The 22,249-nt window shown below is 50.8% G+C and overlaps 1 protein-coding gene across 13 annotated transcripts in view; it reads right to left on the bottom strand.

Annotated features, from left to right (window-relative positions):
• Nucleotides 1–1,619: 1,619 nt before the first annotated feature.
• Nucleotides 1,620–22,249, bottom strand: part of frmd4a (FERM domain containing 4A) — a 136,806-nt gene continuing 116,176 nt past the window's right edge. For 8 of the 13 annotated variants that reach the window (XM_072702721.1, XM_072702751.1, XM_072702809.1 and 5 more), the window contains exons 12-23: nt 18,322–18,397; nt 16,863–17,005; nt 16,451–16,592; nt 13,083–13,216; nt 12,766–12,888; nt 11,586–11,817; nt 10,472–10,528; nt 9,887–10,124; nt 9,436–9,597; nt 8,133–8,986; nt 6,646–6,742; nt 1,620–4,890 (exon numbers count right to left, since the gene is read on the bottom strand). In XM_072702721.1, the coding sequence (XP_072558822.1) occupies nt 4,797–4,890; nt 6,646–6,742; nt 8,133–8,986; nt 9,436–9,597; nt 9,887–10,124; nt 10,472–10,528; nt 11,586–11,817; nt 12,766–12,888; nt 13,083–13,216; nt 16,451–16,592; nt 16,863–17,005; nt 18,322–18,397 (2,352 nt within the window). In that variant the 3' untranslated portion in view covers nt 1,620–4,796. Of the gene's footprint in view, nt 4,891–5,635; nt 5,708–6,645; nt 6,743–8,132; nt 8,987–9,435; nt 9,598–9,886; nt 10,125–10,471; nt 10,529–11,585; nt 11,818–12,765; nt 12,889–13,082; nt 13,217–16,450; nt 16,593–16,862; nt 17,006–18,320; nt 18,398–18,652; nt 19,633–22,249 lie in introns of those variants that run through there. The other 5 variants (XM_023808894.2, XM_023808891.2, XM_023808902.2 and 2 more) reach the window with 4 other exon arrangements.

The raw sequence follows: 22,249 nt of genomic DNA, 5'->3' as shown, positions 1-22,249 counted from the left end.
GAGGGAGCAAAATCGTGGACCGTCTGGCAGGGAGCCGGGAGGGAGCAAAAACGTGGCCCATCTGGCAGGGAGCCGTGAGGGAGCAAAAACGTGGATCGTCTGGCAGGAGCCGGGAGGGAGCAAAAACGTGGACCATCTGGAAGGGAGGCGGTAGGGAGCAAAAATGTGGACCTTCTGGCAGGGAACCGGGAGGGAGCAAAAATGTGGATCGTCTAGCAGGGAGCCGTGAGGGAGCAAAATCGTGGACCATTTGGCAGGGAGCCGGGAGGGAGCAAAGATGTGGACCGTTTGCCAGGGAGCCGGGAGGTTTTCTCTCTTAGCTATAGCACGGCTACACCCAGCACCCCACCCTCTCACAATCACCCCCCCCCCCCCCCCCCCCCCCCACAGCTGTGTGGTTGGGGTGGGGTGAGACTGACTGGCACTCAGTAAAGGTTACATATTATTAAGGTGGAGAGGCTGATTCAAATAAGAGCCTAGATTAAGCTGGTCCTGGGGAACTGGGAGGGAGCAAAAACGTGGACCATCTGGCAGGGAGTTGGAGGGAGCAAAAACGTGGATCGTCTGGCAGGAGCCGGGAGGGAGCAGAAACTTGGACTGTCTGGCAGGGAGCTGGGAGAGAGCAAAGATGTGGACCGTTTGCCAGGGAGCCGGGAGGGAGCAAAAATGTGGACCGTTTGCCAGGGAGCCGGGAGGGAGCAAAAACGTGGACCATCTGGCAGGAGCCGTGAGGGAGCAAAAACGTGGATCGTCTGGAAGGGAGGCGGTAGGGAGCAAAAACGTGGACCTTCTGGCAGGGAGCCGGGAGGGAGCAAAAATGTGGATCATCTAGCAGGGAGCCGCGAGGGAGCAAAATCGTGGACCGTCTGGCAGGGAGCCGGGAGGGAGCAAAAACGTGGCCCATCTGGCAGGGAGCCGTGAGGGAGCAAAAACGTGGATCGTCTGGCAGGAGCCGGGAGGGAGCAAAAACGTGGACCTTCTGGAAGGGAGGCGGTAGGGAGCAAAAACGTGGACCTTCTGGCAGGGAACCGGGAGGGAGCAAAAATGTGGATCGTCTAGCAGGGAGCCGTGAGGGAGCAAAATCGTGGACCATTTGGCAGGGAGCCGGGAGGGAGCAAAAACCTGGACTGTCTGTGGGGTCACCAAAGACCGGTCTAGACGGTTCTTACAGCACCTATGCCCATACCTCTCAATGTGCTATTAAAAAATAAACGTGTGCGGTCTGGGTCTAGACTCTAGAGTGTTTGGTAAGTCACTGTTTGGTAAGATAGATGGGTTTTTGTCAGTAAACTCTGCGAATAGTACTGTGCAAAAATCTTAGGCTGCCAAAGAACATTCTCCTTGAATTATGCTGGGGAGAATCTATGATTTTCTGTCTGTTGAAGCGTGTCAGCTTAGTCAATTCAAAAGCTCACTGCAGTATTTCTGGTAACCATCCAATATACCCATTTTGCTGAACTCCACCAGCACACCCTGTTTGGAGAATCGATACTTAATGACTTAATGTAGTTAATTACTGAGGCAATGAAATTTGAGTATTTCCTCCCATATGACCCTACCAAAATCACTCTTTGCTTTTGGTTAATTAGGAAAACAAATGAAATTAAAAAACTTCAATATAGAGAACATTCAGCAATAATTTATTTTCATTATCTCAAGAACCACCGAGTTTTCTCATCTGGAAAATTCATTATCAGTTGCCAACAACACAGTTTTGAAAAATGTAAAGTTACTATACAAATTCTTAATAGAAAAAAGAATAAATTAACAATGGAATTAATTATTTCTTACAATTCCACATTGTTTTTTTTTCCTACAACATACATCTTCGTCTGGTTATTTGAACATGCCCTACGGTCAGATGGAGATGAGCTGTACAGTTTCACACTAACATCCTTCATTTTGGACAACTGGTAGTAGAACTATTGACAAGTAGAAGTGAAATTCTACACCTAGTTAATAGGACAGAGAGTGGTAATCTTGTAGCACCTGAAAGGGTTTTTAAAATGTTCAAACTAAAACCTAATACTGATTTATTAAAAATAAAAAACCCAGAATCATCATTAAAATAATGGTAAATGTTTAAAAACACTCTGCCCTCCACATCAGTAAATGCTGAGTAATGTTATGTTAGTTACTTTTCTTTTAATATAAAAACCGCTAACTTTTTTCAACGTATACAGCAATAGGGTGAGAATGAAACATCCGAGGACACAGCTTGTACTCACATTGGTTTTGAGATCAGAGATTACCACAAGTTCTAAGGTCAGGGGCAGGGAAATGTGTTAAATGTGTTATATTCAGGAAGCCCGACAGTAGACGGTTTCTTACTTTACGTTTCAGGATCCACAATGCACCTTTCGGGCCACGCTCGGTAACGAACAGCAAATTATCATCTTACAGGACAAAATCCCTTCAATTTGCTATGAGTTTGTTGCCAGCCATGGATCAATTAACTATAAACAACTAGAGTGATACAAGGTTTTAAGGGAGAACTGACAAGAGGCACTGTGTACACCACAGGGATTACCCGGAGACACATTTTCCACCAACACTGTTCTTGCACCATTCCTCAAATAGAAAGTCCCCCATAAATTTAATTGGTTCTTCACCTCCAGTTTGGCTCGTGTCGTTCTGAAGGCAACGTGCCTGTCGATCTGAGCGTCTGACGACGTCTGCCGTTTCTCCGATCGGGCAGAGGAAGGTCACAGAAATCTGAAGAAGCCCAGGAGACCTCCTCTATCGTCAAAGCTTCCGGTCCATGGCATGTGAAGAAAGCGGCCACCCTGTCCAGATCTTCTACAGCAAGTCAGGACTCCAGAAAAACCCACTTGAGATATGTTGGGTAAAAAAAACAGACATCCAAAGACCCTGTGTGTTCAGTGTGCCTAACAACGACTGCGGGCACAAAACGTTATTTTTTGTTTCTACCCATACTAAAAATAAAGATGTGCTTCTCGATTCGGGGTATTCACCTGGTGATTAAAGGTACAGGAAATGTGGCCACAGCATGTGAGCGGAGGTGTGTGGGGAGGACATGGCTAAGAAACCGCAACGACAAGAAAACAGGCTTTTTTTGTCCTCATTCAGGAATATGGCTTCTGTGCATCCTCTGATTTAACAGACAGAGAGGAGTGGAAGGAGAAAGTTCCCAGTTCTTCCACTGCGTCCCAAATACATGTCCGACATCCCCACCATCGTGGCCTGTCTGTAGGTTCCACCGCTACCTTGACTACGGTGACGAAGTGACGAGCACCCGTGTGGGAACCTGCTTCCTCATGGTCGATTTCCAGCTTTCTGTGGTCAAACTGGAAATCCTCAACCTTTATCCCCCACCCCCCCCAAAAAAAACCTGTATTTCCATTTGTGCCATACAGTATTTCCCCTATAGTCTATTTCATTAAGCCATAAGGCAGGATGATCATTATTTACGGTGGAATGGTCAGTTTTAGGTTGAAGGTAACTCCAAGGCCAGAATAATGTGACTATGGCTGGATCCTGTAAACATTTGTGTTATGGGTGTTAGTGTTGCCTGCCATGTGTTTTTCTAACCACACTGCATTTGCGCAGAAACGTTTGACTTGACGGAATCATCTGGACAGCAGACAAGTGACCCAGGGAGTAGTGTGCGTGAGGAATCAGCTGCTGTTCGCTTGGTGATCGGATTCTTCCACCACTGCCAGATGCTGATGAAATCTTCCTGTTGTGTTGGGTAAGGCAAGGTGTTTGTCGGGCCGGGGGTTGGGGGAGAGATCTGCCACCGGTCAAGTCGATGCTGGCTTCTGCTGGTGCCATTACAGTACGGGGCGTTGGAGCACCAAGGTGGGATAGCACCACTGTCACCCTGCTGTGGCTCTAAAAAGGACACCCTCCCCCATTCGGGAAACCAGGATTGGTACTGAGGTTTGACTGACAGATAGGTCCACCATAGAGAAAAGATCACATGTGAAGAAAATCTGATTTAGTCCAATGACGGGGGATCATGTGACAGGATGGGGTGGGCTCTGAAAAGGATCCTAAAGATACCAAGACAACTGAGTAAATCTATGGTGCAAGCGATGCACAACAGTGGTCCTCGGAATTAACTGATTTTAACTTTTGGTCACAAAAGGCCATTGAGGGCTGAGGGGTGCAAAACACGGAGACAGCAGGGGGCACTATGTGGGAATCTGGAAAAACCGGTGTTACCCCTGTCAAAGGGATTGACTTGGTCTTGGTTAGCAGGGAAATATTAACGAGTCGACCCTGGATCATCTCCGGGGTGGAGCATGGGGCACGGTCAGAATCATCATCATCCAGTCAAGCTCCAAGATTTCCAGAGGAGAAGCATACAATGGGTAGGGAATAAGTCACCTTCAGAATGAAACAAAAATAAATCCGGACAGGACGGCAAACAAAAATAACGTACACTGGTCTCGGAGCAGGTGGGTCGACTTTGCAAAATTTCCCACAGCGTCGGCGCGAACGACGTTGCGTGGTGGGTGGAGGATGACCTGGATACGGATGCCAGACTGCTAATCCAAGCACTGGCTCCTCTACAGATTAGCGTCTGTGGCTCCAGCAGGGGGCATTAGGCACCCGGTCGTTCATACAGCAACAACTGTTGGTATGAGGGCTGGGTGGAGCCGTTGAACCACTGGGGGCTTTGCAGAACCTGGCGAGTTGAGAGAAGTCGATTCAGCGCAACCACTAGGGGTTCAGGGGGAGCATTCGTCCCATCCACCCGAAGAAGGGAAACGTGGCCTGCAAGCTTGCCAGTCAGTCTTGAGGATGCTGAGGAGGTCGACGGCAAGCGTTCAGACCAGGGTCCCAGGCTTGGATTTCTCCCGACCGTACCACTGGATGTCTGCTAAGAGGGGACTGTCCAGGTAACAGCCGTCGCTGAAAGGACTGTGGAGACAGACAGAGCGTTAGGGCTGCGGAACTCATTTACACCCCGTTTTAACTGTCTAAATTGTTAGTCATTAGCTAATAACTCATGTCTAATGGCAGTACCGACTTACAAGAAAAGGCACATTAAGTGAGTGCAAAAGGGCCCAAAATATATAGGGCAGGGGTGGGGAAGCTGTTCCATGGAGGCCCGGTGCGGGTGCAGGTTTTTGGGATGGTCTCTCAATCAGCCAATAACAGTGGGTCCCCAGGACTGGTGTTGAGAACCACTGTTTTATTATTGGCTGATTGAGAGGCCATCCCAAAAACCTGCACTGGCCCTCCATGGAACAGGTTCCCCACCCCTGACATAGGGGCTCTGTATCGCCTCCGTCAAGGGCAGCCGAAGTAGCTGGAAAAACAGTGATCAGAACGTCATGGGACTTGGTCCCTGTTACTAATATGTACCCAAAACTGCCAGGTGAAACACGTCGCACGCATATCCCGCATTCCGGCACAGCTGTGTGTTCCATTCCGTTAGCTCTTTATTACTGTCACTGTTGTTTAAGTTATTAATATAACGGTTCTTTGGCGTTAAGGCTGCCGATTAATTAAGCAGGGCGGTTTAATCAGCTTAAAGACAAAAAACAGAAGATGGTGTAAGAGGAGGATGTTAGGTGCCAGAGCTAGCGGGGGTTAAAGTTGGACAGAGAAGTGCATGCTGGGAGACACAGATGGGGGGGGGGGGGCAGAGCCTGTACTGTACCTCTAAGCGTCAGTACTTTGGTGAGCTGGAGACTGAGGGTGTTCCTCAGAGGGACAGCCTTCTGCCGTGTCTCTAAACCAAAAGAAGTGGAGAGGAAAGTCAAGCCTGGGAGGGGTTAGTAAGGGGGGTGGAAACAGCAGGAGGGCCACACAGTTAGCAGTTAGAGTTTGGGAGTCTGACGGCTTCAGGGTGGGAGGGGGTGCAATCCTTGGTCTACGAAGGTGCGTTGGCATGCCAGGACACACAGAACTCCTCCACTGAACCACAAGGACAGGCACAGGATTATCTACAGGCACAGTATCATCACCAAATCTACAGGAACAGGATCATCACCAAATCTACAGGCACAGGATCATCACCAAATCTACAGGCAAAGGATCATCACCAAATCTACAGGCACAGGATCATCACCAAATCTACAGGCACAGGATCATCACCAAATCTACAGACACAGGGGGGAGTTGCTGGTTTTAGCACAGAGCTCTGAAAAAAAGCAGCCTATTCTAAGGCTGGGGTTTCTGCTCTATTTTAACGTCCAGTCCACAGATCCAGAATAAACAGACCCTCTCGCCAAGCCCCGACTTCCTCTGCCCCCTAATTGTCCTGGATATCGCTTAACTTGGCACATATAAACATAGGCATGCGAGTCAGAAACCGAACTACCATCTGATACGGCAGGCGAGCGTGTTTATGATAGCATCGGATTAGGACACCGCTCTGTAGCGGTTGACCCTTGGTCCCACTATATTAATGTTATCTGTACCTTAAAAAAAAAAAAGTTTTTAAGTTATCCCAAGACCCCCAGTTCCACACGCATTTATACAACAGTGGGGTGGAGCTGGACATCAGCAGGAAAATAAAATTCTAGAATGTTCCACATGTCTGAAATGCGTCATGGGGGTGATCGGGCAATTCGAGGCAGTCTTTTGTCCCCTGCCTCTTCAAAAATGGGTGGATGAGAATGAGGGGGGAGGATGGAAGCAGGGGGAGAGGGGGTGGGGGGCTCGTACCCGCTTTGCCAGCTGAGGATATGCTGTGGGCTGCTGGGGGGCGGCGTGGCGGCTGGCTCACTGCAGGGGGTGGCGCTCCTGTGGCTGAGAGGCGAAGCTGCAGAGAACACAAACACACGCAGGGGTCAGGTGGCGGTCGGGGTGATGTCATCTCCTGTTACTGTTTGCCAGCTGGCCGAAATTCTAACGTCAAGTGAGGTCCCCAAGCACGAGGATTTTATTTGGACATTCAGGCTCCGCCCCTGGATTTTCAGGTGCCGACTGATACGCATTGGCTGCGTCCGAATTCAGAGGTTGCATCCTTCGAAGGACATGGTCAATGTAGGCGTTGTAGGCTGCGTCCTTCGAAGGTTCATGTGATGAATCTTGGAATCTCGACAAAAGAATAACACATTTCCAGGCCGTATTTGAAGGAGTGTTCGAAATGGGACAGCCTTGTCACACCACTGTGACACATTCGGCCCTTGAATGCAACCTTGGAAGGATGCAGCCCCTGAATTCGGACATAGGCATTTTCTCCTAAATCCTGCTGAGTGTCAGTGATGGGGATTTGACCCCCATCCCCCGAGTTTTGGTGACGAGAGCCACACCCTGAACCCAGCTGTGAGGGACCATCGAAGTGCGCTGCATTTAATGCGGCACTGCATTAAAAAAAAAAAAACCTACAGTCAGAGAGGAGAAGTGCCGGATATGACCCAGGACATGCATTTTATCTCAAACGATGCAGTCCACAGCTGCATTCGATTACAGCTGTGTGGGGGGGGGGGGGGGTCGTGGGAACGCCAGGAGATATGACGACAGATTTAATGTATGGGAGCGGTGTTTTTTGGACAGCAGAAAGTCCTTGCAAGCGATGCAGCCGGCAGGCCCGCCCTGACCATGATAAGTGGCTGGAAGACGGATGGATGATCTAATGTTGGCTGAAGATGTGCAGAAGACGACTCGAGGCAGCCCCAGCAGGGGGCTGGACGGCACCCAGCCCGTGACTCTGAATCCGGCTCCCTCTTATCGCGCGAGACAGAGCGAGCCGGCCTCGCAGGCCAGGAGCGTGTGCCGAATTCACCCGGCTAACAACGCCGCGGGACAGATAAGCCGATTTTTGCGGGAGGTTGATTCTACCTAGATGACGCCGGCTGTGAGGAATTTTCCTTCGGTGACTTTGACCGGAAACGGAGGTGCAGGGACGGATCGCGTGCATACTCAGGAATTACGGCATGCCAGGAATAAGCTATGTCCATGGCCTTGGTCTAAACACACAGAGACGTAATGGGCAGACTGTGAGGAGGGGGGGAGTAGGGGAGGGGATCTGGGTGGGGGGTGTCCACATTATAGCCTGTTTGATGGACCACCCTGCCTGTGAACAATGTACAGATGCCCTACAGGAATGCTTCAGGGGGAGAGGGGGGCCGGCTCGAGTTGCGGCCGCCCACGGGCAGGCGAACCCAACCGCAGGGCATGTGAGATATGTGGCGCAAATGGAGGCTCACCTGTGGAGGCCCGGGACAGCGTGCCAGTGCGGGAGGCGTGGCCCTGCAGTGTGCCAGTGCGGGAGGCGTGGCCCTGCAGTGTGCCATACTCCGGTGTGTTGGACCCGCTGTGCGAGCCGCTGCCGCGCTCCTTAAGCGAGCTGGACGAGCGCTGGTACCAGCACCGGAGCTCCTCGGACACGGCGGTCCTGGTCCCGCCCCCGGCCCCGCCCTCGCGGCCCACTGAGGGAGTCCGTACAACCTGCGAGCGCGACGGCGGCAGGCGGCAGCCCTCGGGACCCTCGTCGCGCCAGGCTTCCTTGTAAAGGCCACCCGCCGTGTAGGAGCTGGAGGTCTTGAATTGGGCCTTGACGCTGTAGTGGCCCTCCTGGTCGCTCTCCAGGCTACGCACCACCACGGGCGTGGCACTGCCCTCCACGTACAGCGGGTACTCCTTGATACGGTACTGCGATGACGGCTGGCTCTGGCTGTGCAGATAGACGCCGTGGTGCCCCACGCCACCTCCACCGTTACGGGCCGCCAGGTTGGGCATGCTGCCCGAGTTGGAGGAGCCCAGGTGCCCGCTGGACTTGTGCCGCTGCCGGGCCTTGGAGGGCGAGTCCTCAGCCAGCGTGGAGTAGTTGGCGCTGCAGGGTGCTGGGTAGCAATGCTCCGAACTGGAGTGGCTGGTGCAGGACGAGCAGTCGTCTGGTGCGTCAGAGCCATTGCTGCTGCGCGCCGCCGGCCCGCAGAAGTCTGGGCTGCCCGTGTCCGACTCCGGGCCCAGCAGTTTGCCCTGCGACTCCAAACTGGAGCTGCGGTTCCGGAAGTGCTGGACCAGGCTGTGCAGCCGTGTGGGGCTGAGGTCCACGGACCTGGGTGGGAGGGGGGGTACAGGAAAATTGTTTGGAACCATAGCCAGTGAGGTGCCCCAGGCAGGTTTCACCGCCGGTGCCTTGGGGTGAGGGTGGGTGGGGAATGCCGATCGTTTTGTCAACTAGTGCCAGCACTGGGCACAGGAAACACAGCCTTTCAAACGGAATAAAAAACATAGCCTAGTAGTTATCTGCACCCTCCACCGAGGCTGTACTCCCCTGTGCTACACTCTGAGCCTCCTGGGGTGGGGGCCTTGTGAGTCTGCTTGCTAAAAATGGAGGCATTGTTATCTTGCGAACTTTGGCGACCTGCTCAACTGAGACTGAACTGTAATGTGAGTTTAGTGGCCCGTTTTGCACCCCCCCACGCCGTCTGGGATGGGCTCCGGGCTCTTTGCCACCCTTGAGTGGATAACCTGGGGGGGTTAGGGCTGGTGCCGGCAGCTAACCTGGTGGAGTGGATGTAGTGGGGGGTGCGCGTCCTCAGGTCAGGCGTGGAGGGCATGCTGGACTGGGAGCTCCACTGGGGGAGGCCGCGGACCGGGCTGTTCTGCAAGGAGCCGCTCCCCCCGGGCTCCGCACAGCTGCCCGTGCTGGGGAAACGCCGGTGGCTGTGGGGAAGACCAACAGCATCCCATCACTCTGCTGCCCCCTCCCCCACACACAGAGCACAGGCCTCACATCAAAGTGCGGTTAGCGAAAGCGCCACGTCTGGGTGTGTTTATGGAGTGAATGACATGAGCGCCATTCGCAGACCAAACACGTCGCGTTAGATGTAGCGGGAGGAGCAAAAGGAAACAGAATCCCAAGCCCAGGCTGCACTACAAAATCCAAGGCCAATGACGTGCCAGCGGTAGTGTCAGCTGACGGCCAGCAGCCCGCCCATTGGCCGGCACCCACCTGGAGTGGCTGTGGGAGGAGCGCTTCTTAACGCGCTCGTAAGGCTCGTCCAGCGAGGACTCGCTCCACATCTTGGGCTTGATGGGCGACTTGTCGTAGTCGCAGCGCTGGTAGTGCAGGTGCCGAAGCCCCTCCAGGGACTGCGGGGGTGGGGGCCTGCCGTGTGACGGGGGCCGGGGGGGCAGGCCGCGGTGGGGGGAGGCCGCCGGGGAGAAGGTTGGCGTCACCTGGGGGTCGTCTGAGCAGAGACAGAAAAGGGAGCAGTGAGCGAATCCCCACCTTTACTATCATTTCATTCAGTTCAGTTCATGAACTGATCCTGAAAAGTATGCCCAAGATTCTTGAAATAGTAATAACAGCTGGCTGCATGTTTTTCGAGACTTTTATTCTGCTGAATTGCTTTTCAAGCAGGGTGGTCCCAACAACTGTAGGCTGACCGTGAGCGGAAATGAACCGCTCCAACAACTGTAGGCTGACCGTGAGCGGAAATGAACCGCTCCAACAACTGTAGGCTGACCGTGAGCGGAAATGAACCGCTCCAACAAGAGAAAACGCTGCTTTTTGGTCAAACGCGGAGCCACGTACCATCGTCGAGGACCAGGGCGTCGGAGAGGGAGCTGTCTTCAGAGCCAATGTTTGCCTCTGCAAAGGGGGTACAAGAAGCCATCCGTATGTCAGGTTGCTGAAGCCGACTCGTAAAACAGGAAAATATTCCCCGAGAGAAGCCAACTAGCTAGACTAAACACCCGATGGTCCTCTTCTCAAGGAAGCTTTTAGGCATGCAAACACCTATTACCTTATGATAAATATTTACAAGTGTGCTCACCGCACTAACTCCACTGTGAGGTCCACCATTTGTTCTGTGTCGTGTCAAACTCTGCCTCCCACAATTAACCCCGGCCTCTCATCTGCCCAAGACCTGTGCTATTACACAGGCACGCCGGACATTGCGTTTATTTTCCTAACGATTCACTTGAGTCCTGGACGCCCTTACATTTCTTTGTGTTTGTACAGTTTTTTTGCAGGGGGGAAATGACACATTATCCCAAATCTAAAGATTACAGCAGTTATTAATAGAATGGTACGATAACCTTTTAAACCTTTTTTTCCCCAAATACATCTACTCACAAAAATCTCTTGATAATTGTTTCAGTGGTCTTTGATCTTGCAATGACAGGAAATTGTATTATTGCGCTGCCCTCTGTGTTATTTTTTTAAGCATGGAGAGCTTTCATTTTCCAGCACCTAAAACATGCTATTTCAGGAACCACGTCTGTGTAAATGTCTGTTAACTGAGAAGCTTGGGGAATGAATCACGCGACCGAGCTTATCTGTATCTTTGTTAGGAACATGATCAACGGTACATACAGTTCATTCCTGAGGTGTTTAATTTGACAATGTAAGTGAGCCTTGGTGTTTCTGGTCCAGTGGTTCTCAAAACTCTCCTTGAAGGGCCCTTGGCAATTCTACATATCTGCTATGTTCCATCAACACCAGCCCCCTCATTCCACCAATTATGGGAAAAAAAACATCAAATAGCTGGTCTTTGAAGGGAAATTTGGTTTAGGCTAACAAGACTAAATGCATTCACCAAAAGCTGAGAGGTTAGAGTTTTCACTGAGGAGATCAACTCAAGTGTTTAAACCTCATCTGGTCCATGTTTGATGATTTTGACCCTTGGGGTAACCCCTTGACTCACCCTCGATGATGAGCGAGGCCCGCTGAGTGGGCTTCTTCCCAGACCGTACGCGGTACTCGTTGATGCTGTTCTCAATGTCCTGCAGCTTCTTCAGGGCATTGAGGTAGGACGTCTTCCTCTGCTTCTTCTGCTTCTTGCTGGTGACGTGGGGGTCGCTGGCCAGTCGCCGCGCCGCCTCCGTGATCTGCGACTGGATGGCAAACTCCCGCTCTAGTCGCTCCAGTTCCTCTTCCTGCCAGGACCAAGAAATTACAGCTGGTCAGATCTTGCCCCTTGTCACAAATGGACCACGCTCTCTCATTGCCTGGCACTGCTCAAGCCATGTTGGGCCACAACCCTGAAACAGAAATGCTCGCTGCCATCTGGTATATACTGGATTGATTTGGCAAATCCCAGCTGTCCGGCCCTTCGGGCCACATGACAAGATCCTTTGCATTCAACAGGCTGACTTACTGTACAAGAGTCAAACTTAGCTGTAAAATGTCCTCTGAAACTTTAAGGCATCCCTTGCTACCTCCTGCTTGTGAAAATTTGCAGTGCAGTCTCGCTGCCGCTATAAGAAGCCCGGGATATGCCATTTATCAAGGGGGGGGGGGGGAGGGGGTGGTGGAGGTTTAAGAGAACAGCAGTAGTGGTTTCCATGCCGATCGCTGGCTCCCTCGTGTTTGTGGGCTGGATGACTACACTGCCTGTGACCTCAAGTCTAGGGCAGAGGCCCAGAAACACAGTAGGTAGCAAAACCGGCCAGAGCTGCTATTCTTAGACCAGACAGGAGTAGAGGAGTAGAATCACTGCACCTCCCAGAAAACACATGTGTGGTGATGTGTTACATTAGTGATTCCACGTTGGACTTCAAGCAAACTGTATTCATCAAGCTAAAACTCTGAAGTCTGGCAAAGTCCAGAGTCACTGGGCTTCGTAAATTTGCAAACCATGCCGATGTTCCCGTATAAATTCCTTTCCTTTGGCCTAGTTTCAAAATGCGCAGTTTCTCTATCGCAGCTTCCTTCAAATAAAACAAGGCTATTTGTAGAAAAAGAAAACAATGAAGAATAAAGGAACTCCGTCAGGATGGGTATATTGAGGTCAAGGTTGGGTTGGTGATACCAGCAGACTTTACAGTAGACTTCCACAGAGAAGACCCCCCCCCACCCCCACTGTGTCATATGGCCACTCTCACCTCTCCCTTGGGGACTATCTTCTGCTCGTCCAGCTTGAAGGCCGTGCCAATCTTGCGGCGCACCATGGGTGGCTCCTCTCCTGGCTCCAGGGGGTACTCTTTGGGAAGCTTCCCCGTCAGCTCCTGGTTCCGGAAAAAGCATGAGAGAGAGAAACCTCCCTTCTAGTGGCATCCTTAGGATTCTGACTACAAGAACAAATAAATCACAGTCTGCTAATGGCTTTTTTTTGTGTTTCCATATTAAAGAAACCAGCTGGAGAAGTCTGTGATTATGAGAGATGAAATGTGCTACAGAAACCTGCAGGTGGCGCTCTTACCGCCTCACGGATGCAGATGCTCTTGAGCTCTTCCAGCCTCTGACGCAGGGTCTCCTCCAGGGCTTCCTGTCTGGCCTTGAGCGCAGCCAGCATGTCCTTCTTGGCCGTCTGGGAGCTGTCAGACTCCTGGGAGCCTGTTCAGGGACACCATAATTATTCGCTCCACCCGCCAGGCAGCAGCCCCACGACCTCTGAAGATGGAGATCACTGCGGACGGCACTGGTCATGAGCCGCTACCAGGAAGTTTGGCACAGGAACGACAAGAACGAAATCCATAGAAAAAGTTAGCTCTGATGACGAGTGACCTTTCTGCCGATGCTACGTCATGTGTGATGTTGATGCTCAAAGCGGAGGCGGAAACTGTGTCCCCATCATGTTCGATTGTAAGTTAAAAGGACAAAGTATTGCTCACTCGGGGTGGGGGGGGGTTTGGTGTCTGTGTCTCTCTCTCCAAGCAGTCAGATAATGCGAGCCGCATCCTGACGGGATACTGCGTGCTACATCTGCACCCTCTGGCAGGATGTTTACGTGGGTTTGAGAAATACTTTCTTTCAATAATGAGGTTTAGGGACAGGAAGGGGGGTCAGTCACAGGGAGGGGGCGGGGGCAAAGACAACTTAGGACACCTTACCCATATGAATTAACTAAATAGACCCCAACTAAGTCTGTTCTTCCTCTTTAAGTTCTGACACACCCTAAACCAGCAACCTCACATAATGATACTTCAGCTAATAAGGGAGAAGACCATACTGTAGCTGTTCCTACACAACAGGCTGCAGATGAGTGGAAGGCATCCGTGAAGACGTCCCCCTAATTTGCAGACACTGAGCAAGCTGGGTGACGTGGGGAGTCTATCTGGCCTGGGGTCAGCCGCTTGCAAATGTGGATTCCCCATAACAAGGGAGGATTAAGCAAAGGGGCCCATTTACTACCATGAAACTCTGACGGGAAAACAACAGGAAAGTTGTAACAATGCGGCTTGGAGTGTTTTTTTTCCCCCTGTTCGTATTTGTCCGCAATGAACCTGGCAGAATGGCCTACATTCCCTTGTCCCCGATTTCCTTTGTGGGCTCCGGTAACTAGGTGGAGTTTCTACACAGCTCTTTAGGACTGCTATTGTATGCCTTTCGGACTCACCCTGCCCTTGTGCCGTTTGAATTGTGAATTGCAGGGCCAATTCATCGTGCTAATTGCGGGATCGAGGCCCGCCGGTGTCAACTTTTTTCTAAGAACATTTACCTCAAAGTTTCTCCTTGGCACAGCAGCTCCACGAAACGTAACGCTCTGAGCGTGTGCAGAAGGGAACCATGGACAGGCTGGAAGCTGCAGGGTGATTCATCAATAACTGCCGACCCACAGACTGGCTGAGGATCATCTTACCAGCTAACGACACCTTTCAAAATAAAAGTAATCTGCCTTTACGCCTGATATGACGAATAAACGAGGACAGGGAGAGCTTGGGGGCATATTAGGGAAATTGTTTTCTAAGGCCTTGCACTCATTCACGCAAAACAAGCGAATGAACAGGAAGTATTCTGACATATATGTACTGTAGTATTCCAGGACCGTATAGAAGGTGACGGAATATAGGCGGAAGTCTTACTGACTCAAAACGAGGCAAAGTTCTCTACAACTGAAGGTGAAGACAAGATACCATTATCAATTGAAGTTCTGGAGGTATTGTAGATGATTACTAATGACACGCACCCTGCCTGTGGTTTCAGGGAATAACACGAGTCCCTGACTGCTCAGATTCTCTCAGTGGAAAGAGGGAGCAGATAAGCTAGATCTCCCATTGGTTAATAAAGTTGGCCTATAGGCCAGTAGGGCCCCCCCCCCCGGCTCTCAGGATGTTTGTTCGCTTCCCTGCCCACAGGCTGGGTAGCCCAACATCCTGTCCCTCAGAGGTTTAGAGGGTGGGGGCAGGGCACCCCCTCTGGCACAGTCAGTCTGGGGTGCCGGGCCTTCCCAAAGTTCCCTAGAAAGTCTTCCTGCAGGACTGATGCAGGGACTTTTTGAACGCTTCTTAGGTGACATTTTTACTCCTTCGAATTACACGAGCAAGAGGCAGGGCCGATGTTTCAGTTCCCGTTTCCCAGGACAAAGATGCGAACTCACTCTCCACCCAAGCCGTGTACCGCACTGTGGTCTGCTGGAATGTTGGCGCAGGGAAAACCTCTGTAAGACCACTGGATCTGCCGGACAGCGGGAGACTGTGCCGAGTTACACGGATCGCCGCGCCATGCCAGGAAATCAACGACAGCAGAGTTCCTGTTAGCACAGTCTTAACGCGGCTCTTACTGGGATCACTGAAAGAACTGAAAATAGTTCAATTTTGAATGAAATCGTGGGAATTACAAATTCAGGGATAATGGTTTAGCGAAACTGCCATCAAAAGCTCATGCTTGCACAATGCTGACTCTAATTATTCCCGTTATGGCAAACCTATGTATCCATCAAAGGCTAAGAAAACATGTAAGGGGAGTTTGTAGCTTGTCCCCAGCCAAGAAACTCGCACGGTTAGTTTTATAAATATTTAAAGCTTGCAAAAGCTCACAGTTCCTTGTAAGCAGACTGCTTCACACAGCTTAACCTCATCTATTAACCTTGTCCAGCGAGCTGTTACGCACATCCACAAACCAAACATGGCCGACATAACTGTTTACACCCAGGCTAAAAACCTTCTGAGCACGTTTGCACATTTACACATCTAAGCCACTCCAAACAACCCCAGCAGCTGTTTTTCTGCTTCTGGTCAACTCCACAGTAGGAAAACCAAGACAGGCTCCCTCTGTAGCAGACAGGATGATCTCAGCAGAAACAATGACCCTAATTAGGAAGCATTTTCTATGTAGACCTCTACACACAAAGAAGTGAAACCTAGACCTTGCTAAATCAACAGCAGGGAGACACTGGGGCTCCAGGTCATTCTGCACATGGTCTCCTTCTTCCAGCATTGTGGTCGCAGTCACAGGCACGGTGTTTGGGATCCCAATGGGAACATTAATTAATGGACATTATCATTCGAAAAGTTACTGAAATGCTTCAAGGCAGCTGCATTGGTAACGGACACGATATGAAAACAGGCTAAAAACAATGTGGAAATGATACTCTAAATTGATCAGTTTCAGCTTTTGCAAACAAGCTGGAGATCCAGAATGTTCTGCAAGGTTACTATACATCAATTTGAATCACTGGGGCCATCTCTTGTACCAAGTTGATTTCCACTAGTAGGTAGACCATGGTCTGGCCACATTCAAAGGCCGTGTATTTAACGCGGGGCCTGGTTGGTCAAAACATGGTACTACAGTGAAACCTGGTTGGTCTGAGCTCAGAACTTGGGTGAGGGCTGGTTGGCCCATGCTCACCTGAGGAGAGAAGGCTCCCGCTGCTACCGCTGATGATCTTGCCCTTGCTGCCCATGTTGGCCAACTTAGAGGTCTTCAGTGTTCCCGTTTCTGTCAAGTCAATTGCTATTTCATTCAGGCTCCTTGCCGCGTGGATTTTAGACTGAAAAATAAAAGCAAATGTTTCCAGTTGAAAGAAGTGGACCTTTGATGGCTTCAGATGTCTTAAGAAAGGATCGAGCTCAACATATTAGAGCCTGAACCACGTGCCAAAATGCCGCAATGCCCATTAGCAAACCCACAACCCAACGTGGAAACAGACAACCCCCCCCGCTGTATCAAACCCCCACAGTGGAACATCTCTGCTAGACCAGACATTGTTTGCTGTTTAAAAACTTTTATTATAATGTTTTCCACACACGCAAGCACTGACCTTGCTCTGTTTTCTGTCCAGGTAGAACTGGTGCTGGCTAATAGCCATGGCCCAGATGGTTTTGATCAGGGTGGGGCTGGCGTACCAGGTGTGCACTGCGATCCCACTGTGGCCAAACGTCCTTCGGGTCACCGACGCCCTGCAGTTAGGTCAAACACGATTCCACTTTATATTCACTGAAACAGCCATTTTACCTAATAATGATGTCATAGATTAAATCCATCCGTCCGTTTTCTAAAGCGGCTGATCTGGTACATGGACACCGTAAGCCCAGAATCTGTCCCAGGATACTTAGAATATGAGGCGGGTGGCACCAGGATGCCACTCGACCACAGGGAACACATTCACGCACGCAATCATGACGCTCTATGGGTGGTTTAGAGTAACCACATGTTTCTGGGCTGTGAGAGGAATCGAGGTACCCAAAGAACAACCGTCATGAAATCAGGCAGAACAGCTGGAGGCGTGGAATGGAATCCCTACTGACTCTACTGTGTGACTTTAAAAATCCATTACAAATTTTAAATAGTTACTTCATATCAATGTGCAGCTTCTGTAGAACAAATACCAATTTAGTAATAGTGGTAATTCCCAACTTTCAGCTGATAAACTAAATCAGCACGCCATCTTTGCTAATTTCACCCCACAAAGTTGCCCATTGCCCCCCGTGCCCCCGCCCTGCAGTCAAACGCGACTGACCACAATTCCCCCAGGCCGCTGTCTAACAGACAAGCATCTTTCTCATTCTGTTTAACAGCTGGGGTGTATTGCAAAAGCGATCTCCCGGCTCACTGCACTTGGCTGAAAATGATGTTTGTTTCCGCACGCGACGCTGATAGCCATCGGGTTCGGGTGGGGGCCATTTCCAGCAGCAACAATCAGGCGAGAAACTGTCACTTTCTATCTTTTTTTTTTGATGGAACTCATTTTTTTGGGGGGTGGGGGGGGCAGAGCTACTCTCCTTGAAGCCTATTCGAGTGAGATCGGACTGGGAGGGGGACCCCCATACAAAGTAACCCCAAAACGTGCTTTCCCGAGATGACAGGGATCTGCTCTGCATCGCTGCCTGGGGGGTTACGGGGGGGGGGTGGGGGCATTCAATCAAATGTCTGAGATGTACGAGTGCTCTCGGCACAGGGAGAGGAACACCAGCGAGAGGATCACATCACAGGAGACGTGTTAAAACAGAGCAGCGATGCTGGAGCCTCGAGCGCAGACCTACCACATTTACAGAGCTTCAGAAACAGCACTATAACAATAACAACTCATCATTTACACACAGTGTACTTCTACAGAGTATTTTCAGCACAATTGTTTACAGGATTGAAACTGCAGAACATAAAAGTATAAAGAGAGAAAAATACTACAAGGTAGCTGGTTATTCCCTCCCAACTGCACGAGCTGATAAAGTTAACGTCAGGAGTTTAACCACGGCCGGGAGTTGTTATATAGAGTTACCTGCGAGGGTCATGGACTTCCACGGAAAACTTCTTCTCTCTGAAGTAGAGGTTCTCCAGCTGCCTCCATTGGAAGACCTGGGGTGTGGGAGAGAGAAAGGCCCGCGTCACTCTGCCCCCTCGTCCCGTCTTTCCCACGTTACATCCTGAGCGGCGCACACCGCCAAACCCCTGGAGCTGATCATATCCAGGCTCCGCGACTCTCTGCTCCGTCCAGAACTTCTCCGCTCCTAGGGGGTGGAGTTTCTTTTCTGGTGAGCGGTTTCCCACCCCCCAGCATTCCCCCCCCCCCGCCCCCAGCCCTGTTTGGCTAAAACGACACAGCCGACCCACCCATTTGCCCCCCTCCTTGTGGGAGTAAAATCTGTCAGGGGTTGCGTGGACTGGTGAGCAGGCAGCAGCCTCAGCCCTGGGAATGTAAAGCCACAGCACAGAGACACTTCCTCTATGGGGGGGGGGGGGACTGCCTGTCCCGCCTCCTGCCCGACCCCTCCCACCTCCCAGTGGGACCACGCTTCCTGCAACAGCAGGCTCTGGCATTTCACTCTGGCTCAGGGGGGCGGGGTCACAGCATAGTGGAGAAGTTCAGCCCCACGGAGAAGTTCAGCCCCACGGAGAAGAAGCTCTCTCTGTTTTGTTTAGCGTCTTTTCAAAGACCCTCTTCAGTGGAAAAAAGAGCAAACTTCCATTGGGAAACACTTTCCACTGGGGAGCCTGCTGTAGGAAGAAAAGCCCCAGGAGACAAAATGCACTTGCGGTGACTGAACTCGGAAGTCCTACTCGCTGGTTTCCACGACTAAACAATTTACGGCGTTGACAGGCCCAAAAGGGTGACAGACAGGCAGGGGGAAGGAAACGTGCGTTTCTTGAAGGATCAGCCTTTCTGTCAACATTGAGCCACTGCAGACTGAATCTAAATTACAAATTTACCCCTCAAGTTACAGCCTAACTAGAAAAATGTGGGAGTGGGTTATATAACCCAAAACTAATGAACAGTTTTGTAAACTCAAAGCCGTAGTGTTTTTTTAGGAGAACTAGTTAACTCATCCTATTGAATGAAATCGATTTGTGTAAAACACCCGCCTGGACAGGAAGCAAAACTAGGGCTTCAGCACAAAGAGGCGGCCTTTCAGGGTTCGGCGTTTGCTGCGAATGAAGGGAGTTATTTCAGGGCCAAGGGCCTGTTTGTTAGGACCAAGAACAACAGTGTTTGACAGGAGCTTGGAGTTGGGGCAGTAGGGGGGGTGGACTTGGCTCAGGGAGACCCCTGACACAATCCTGGCTCCAGTGTGACGCCAATCCATGAAGACACTAACCCCCCTCCCCCCCAGATGCCCCCCTTCCCCACCAAAAATTCATCTTTCATCTCAGCTTCCTGGGGTAGCTCCAAGCTGCAGCAGACCCCACCTCATATTTATCTTCGGTCTGACACTCGAGGTTGCCTTGTGTCCCTTGTTACCATGGCAACGGCACAACCGAAAAATATAGTGTTAGGGAGGCGTTAAAAGCAGAGGTTACAGAGGTTAAAGTTGAAGTTTGGCTGATAGCCACTGGGGGAAAGCGGGAGGTCCACATACAAACTGGGCAGATGCTCCTTTCCCTCCCCTGGAATGCAAATGGCTGTGAACATTGCTAGAATGTTCTCTGCGTACTTGAACCGCCCTACATGCCACAATCAGCTCTACCTGTCTTCACGCCCGATTGAACCGTCGCCTTTTCAGTAAAACGCTTTCAGCCAGCTTCATAATTTCGATTAATCCCGTAACTGCTGATTCATCCTGACTGCACCGAGAGGACTCCGATGCTCTCAGTTCACCACCTAATCAGCATCCAATAAGAATCCTGTTTTGGAGGAAGGCTATACCATCCCGGCAATTTCTTCCTACGTCTGCATCCGTCTGGAATGCATTTTGGTCATTTTTTGATGGATTTACAATGAGGGTTGCGGCTTGTATCGTATCTTTAAGACCAAATCACCTCGCAGGATGAACACTGGCGGCAGTGTAATCCTTCCAGCCCTCTGGGCACAAAGAACGGTGCTGAAAACCTCCCAAATCTGGAAAGAGGAGAAGGGGTCACGAACGAATGAACTGCCAGGTATTAATAGACTACCTGGTCGTGTACCATTCTCCTTGTCTTCATGCAGTTCTTTAGTCAACCCCCCCCCACCCCACCCAGGGGGGGTCATGGCCCCCCATTAGCTCCTCCTAAAAGTGATTCCTGCCAAGCGCCCGGCTGCCCTTTGGAGTATGTGACCCCCCCCCGCTTCCCTCACAATGGTATATCCCAGGGCGATCTTAGCCGGATGCACTCCCATTACAGGGATGGGGGGGGACCCACTAATATTTCCAGCATGTCACCATGTCTCGGTCCAAGCCCCATAATCTGGCTCATGGTTCCCCCCAGGTTTCCCGACCGCTCGGAGGGGAGGTGGGTTCCACGAGGTTGAGACCTGAATTCATTAGGCGGACCTCCCTCCAGTTTCCCACGACCGCCTCCACCTCTGAGAGGCACCCATAAAAAACAAACAAACCCCACGTTTCTTAAGATTCACGCCATCTTTAATCATGCTGCATACTTCTGTGGCAGCACAGGGCCGTTTCTACCAATTGTGGGATACTTTGGACTTAACGTCAACCGAAGGAGTTAATCATTTGGGTTAATGATCACATCGGTGTCAGTGCTGCCAAGATTATGTTGAGCATGTCCCCAAAATCTCTTGAGAGGACCCTGACCACCTCCACCTATCCAGCTGCTGCTGAGACAAAGCGAAGGATTGATTTCTTCTTGAGGGAATTTCGAAGAGTACAAAAAGGCCGATTTTGGCGACGTCTTGGCCCAAACGCGGTGGCCCTGTTCATTGGGATTGTGGGTTAAATGACACACGGGTTTAAGGCGGCAGGGGGGAAAGTGAGCAGGCTGACACAGAGACTGATGATAGGTGGCCCGGGCAGAGATAAAATGTAACGTGACTGCTGTAGTTCCAGCAGGCCGGGTGAATTGAAGTTTGCATCCCAGGAGTTACACGGGCGATAATCAGTTCCTCCCGCCAATGCAGCATGCGGACGTCTCCCCAGAACCCTGACAAGTCACCTATCTGTATTTGTATTGCCTATATCTTTGGCGTGAGGAACCCAAAATGAAGAATTCCAGTCCTGTGCACTCTCCCGTGGATGCTCTCCTTATGACGTCCTGAAAATTTGGCAGAGGCTCTTTCTTTAGCAGCTGCTGGGGAGGGAACAGCAGTTACCACGGTAATAAATATCTGAGAATTCCCAAGATACAGTTTCCCTGCTTCACTTACCACCAAGTCGAGCTGAATGACTGGATCAAAGGAGAGCGACCCAAAAGGTCCTCAAATGCAGCCCAAGCTCAGATTTTACAACAACATCTGAGAATCTATGCCCAAACACACTTAGTAGTTTTGGCACTGCCCTTGACATAACCAGGCTTCCACTTCTTGTCTCCTTTTTAGGTGGTAAGACTACCTTTAACTAGTTTTAAACAGCTCAGAGATCAACTGTGGACTGTTGGTGATGGCACTAAGGTGAAGGTGCCTAACCAACATGCTGTGAAAGAGTGAAAGAATGATTCTCTTTTCAAATGAAATAGGATGAATAACACCAGCCAAGGAAACTTAAAAACACAAATTGTTCCCATGCACTCTGCATGTTTTGCTGTCTACCAGAACTCAAGGGAAGCTGAGACTCAGGGGTAATGTTAGTGAGGCTCCCGAGAGGGTCAGGGAAGCCCAGGGCTTGCTGGTGGCCCTCGTAAACTCCACCACTTTCAGCACTGGAATGTCATACTTTCAGGACCTGATAACTTGTGGTCTCCTTCGTGCTAATTTACGACATCCTCTTGAGTCAGCAGCACTATGAAAATGGTCCTGTTTTTCCATTTGATTTTCGCAGCTGCTGGTCACTGGGC

This window comes from Paramormyrops kingsleyae, chromosome 1 (genome assembly GCF_048594095.1).
Source record: "Paramormyrops kingsleyae isolate MSU_618 chromosome 1, PKINGS_0.4, whole genome shotgun sequence".
Taxonomy (NCBI): domain Eukaryota; kingdom Metazoa; phylum Chordata; class Actinopteri; order Osteoglossiformes; family Mormyridae; genus Paramormyrops; species Paramormyrops kingsleyae.
Note: the sequence above shows the minus strand (reverse complement) of the source record. Positions and strands in the feature narration are given on the sequence as shown.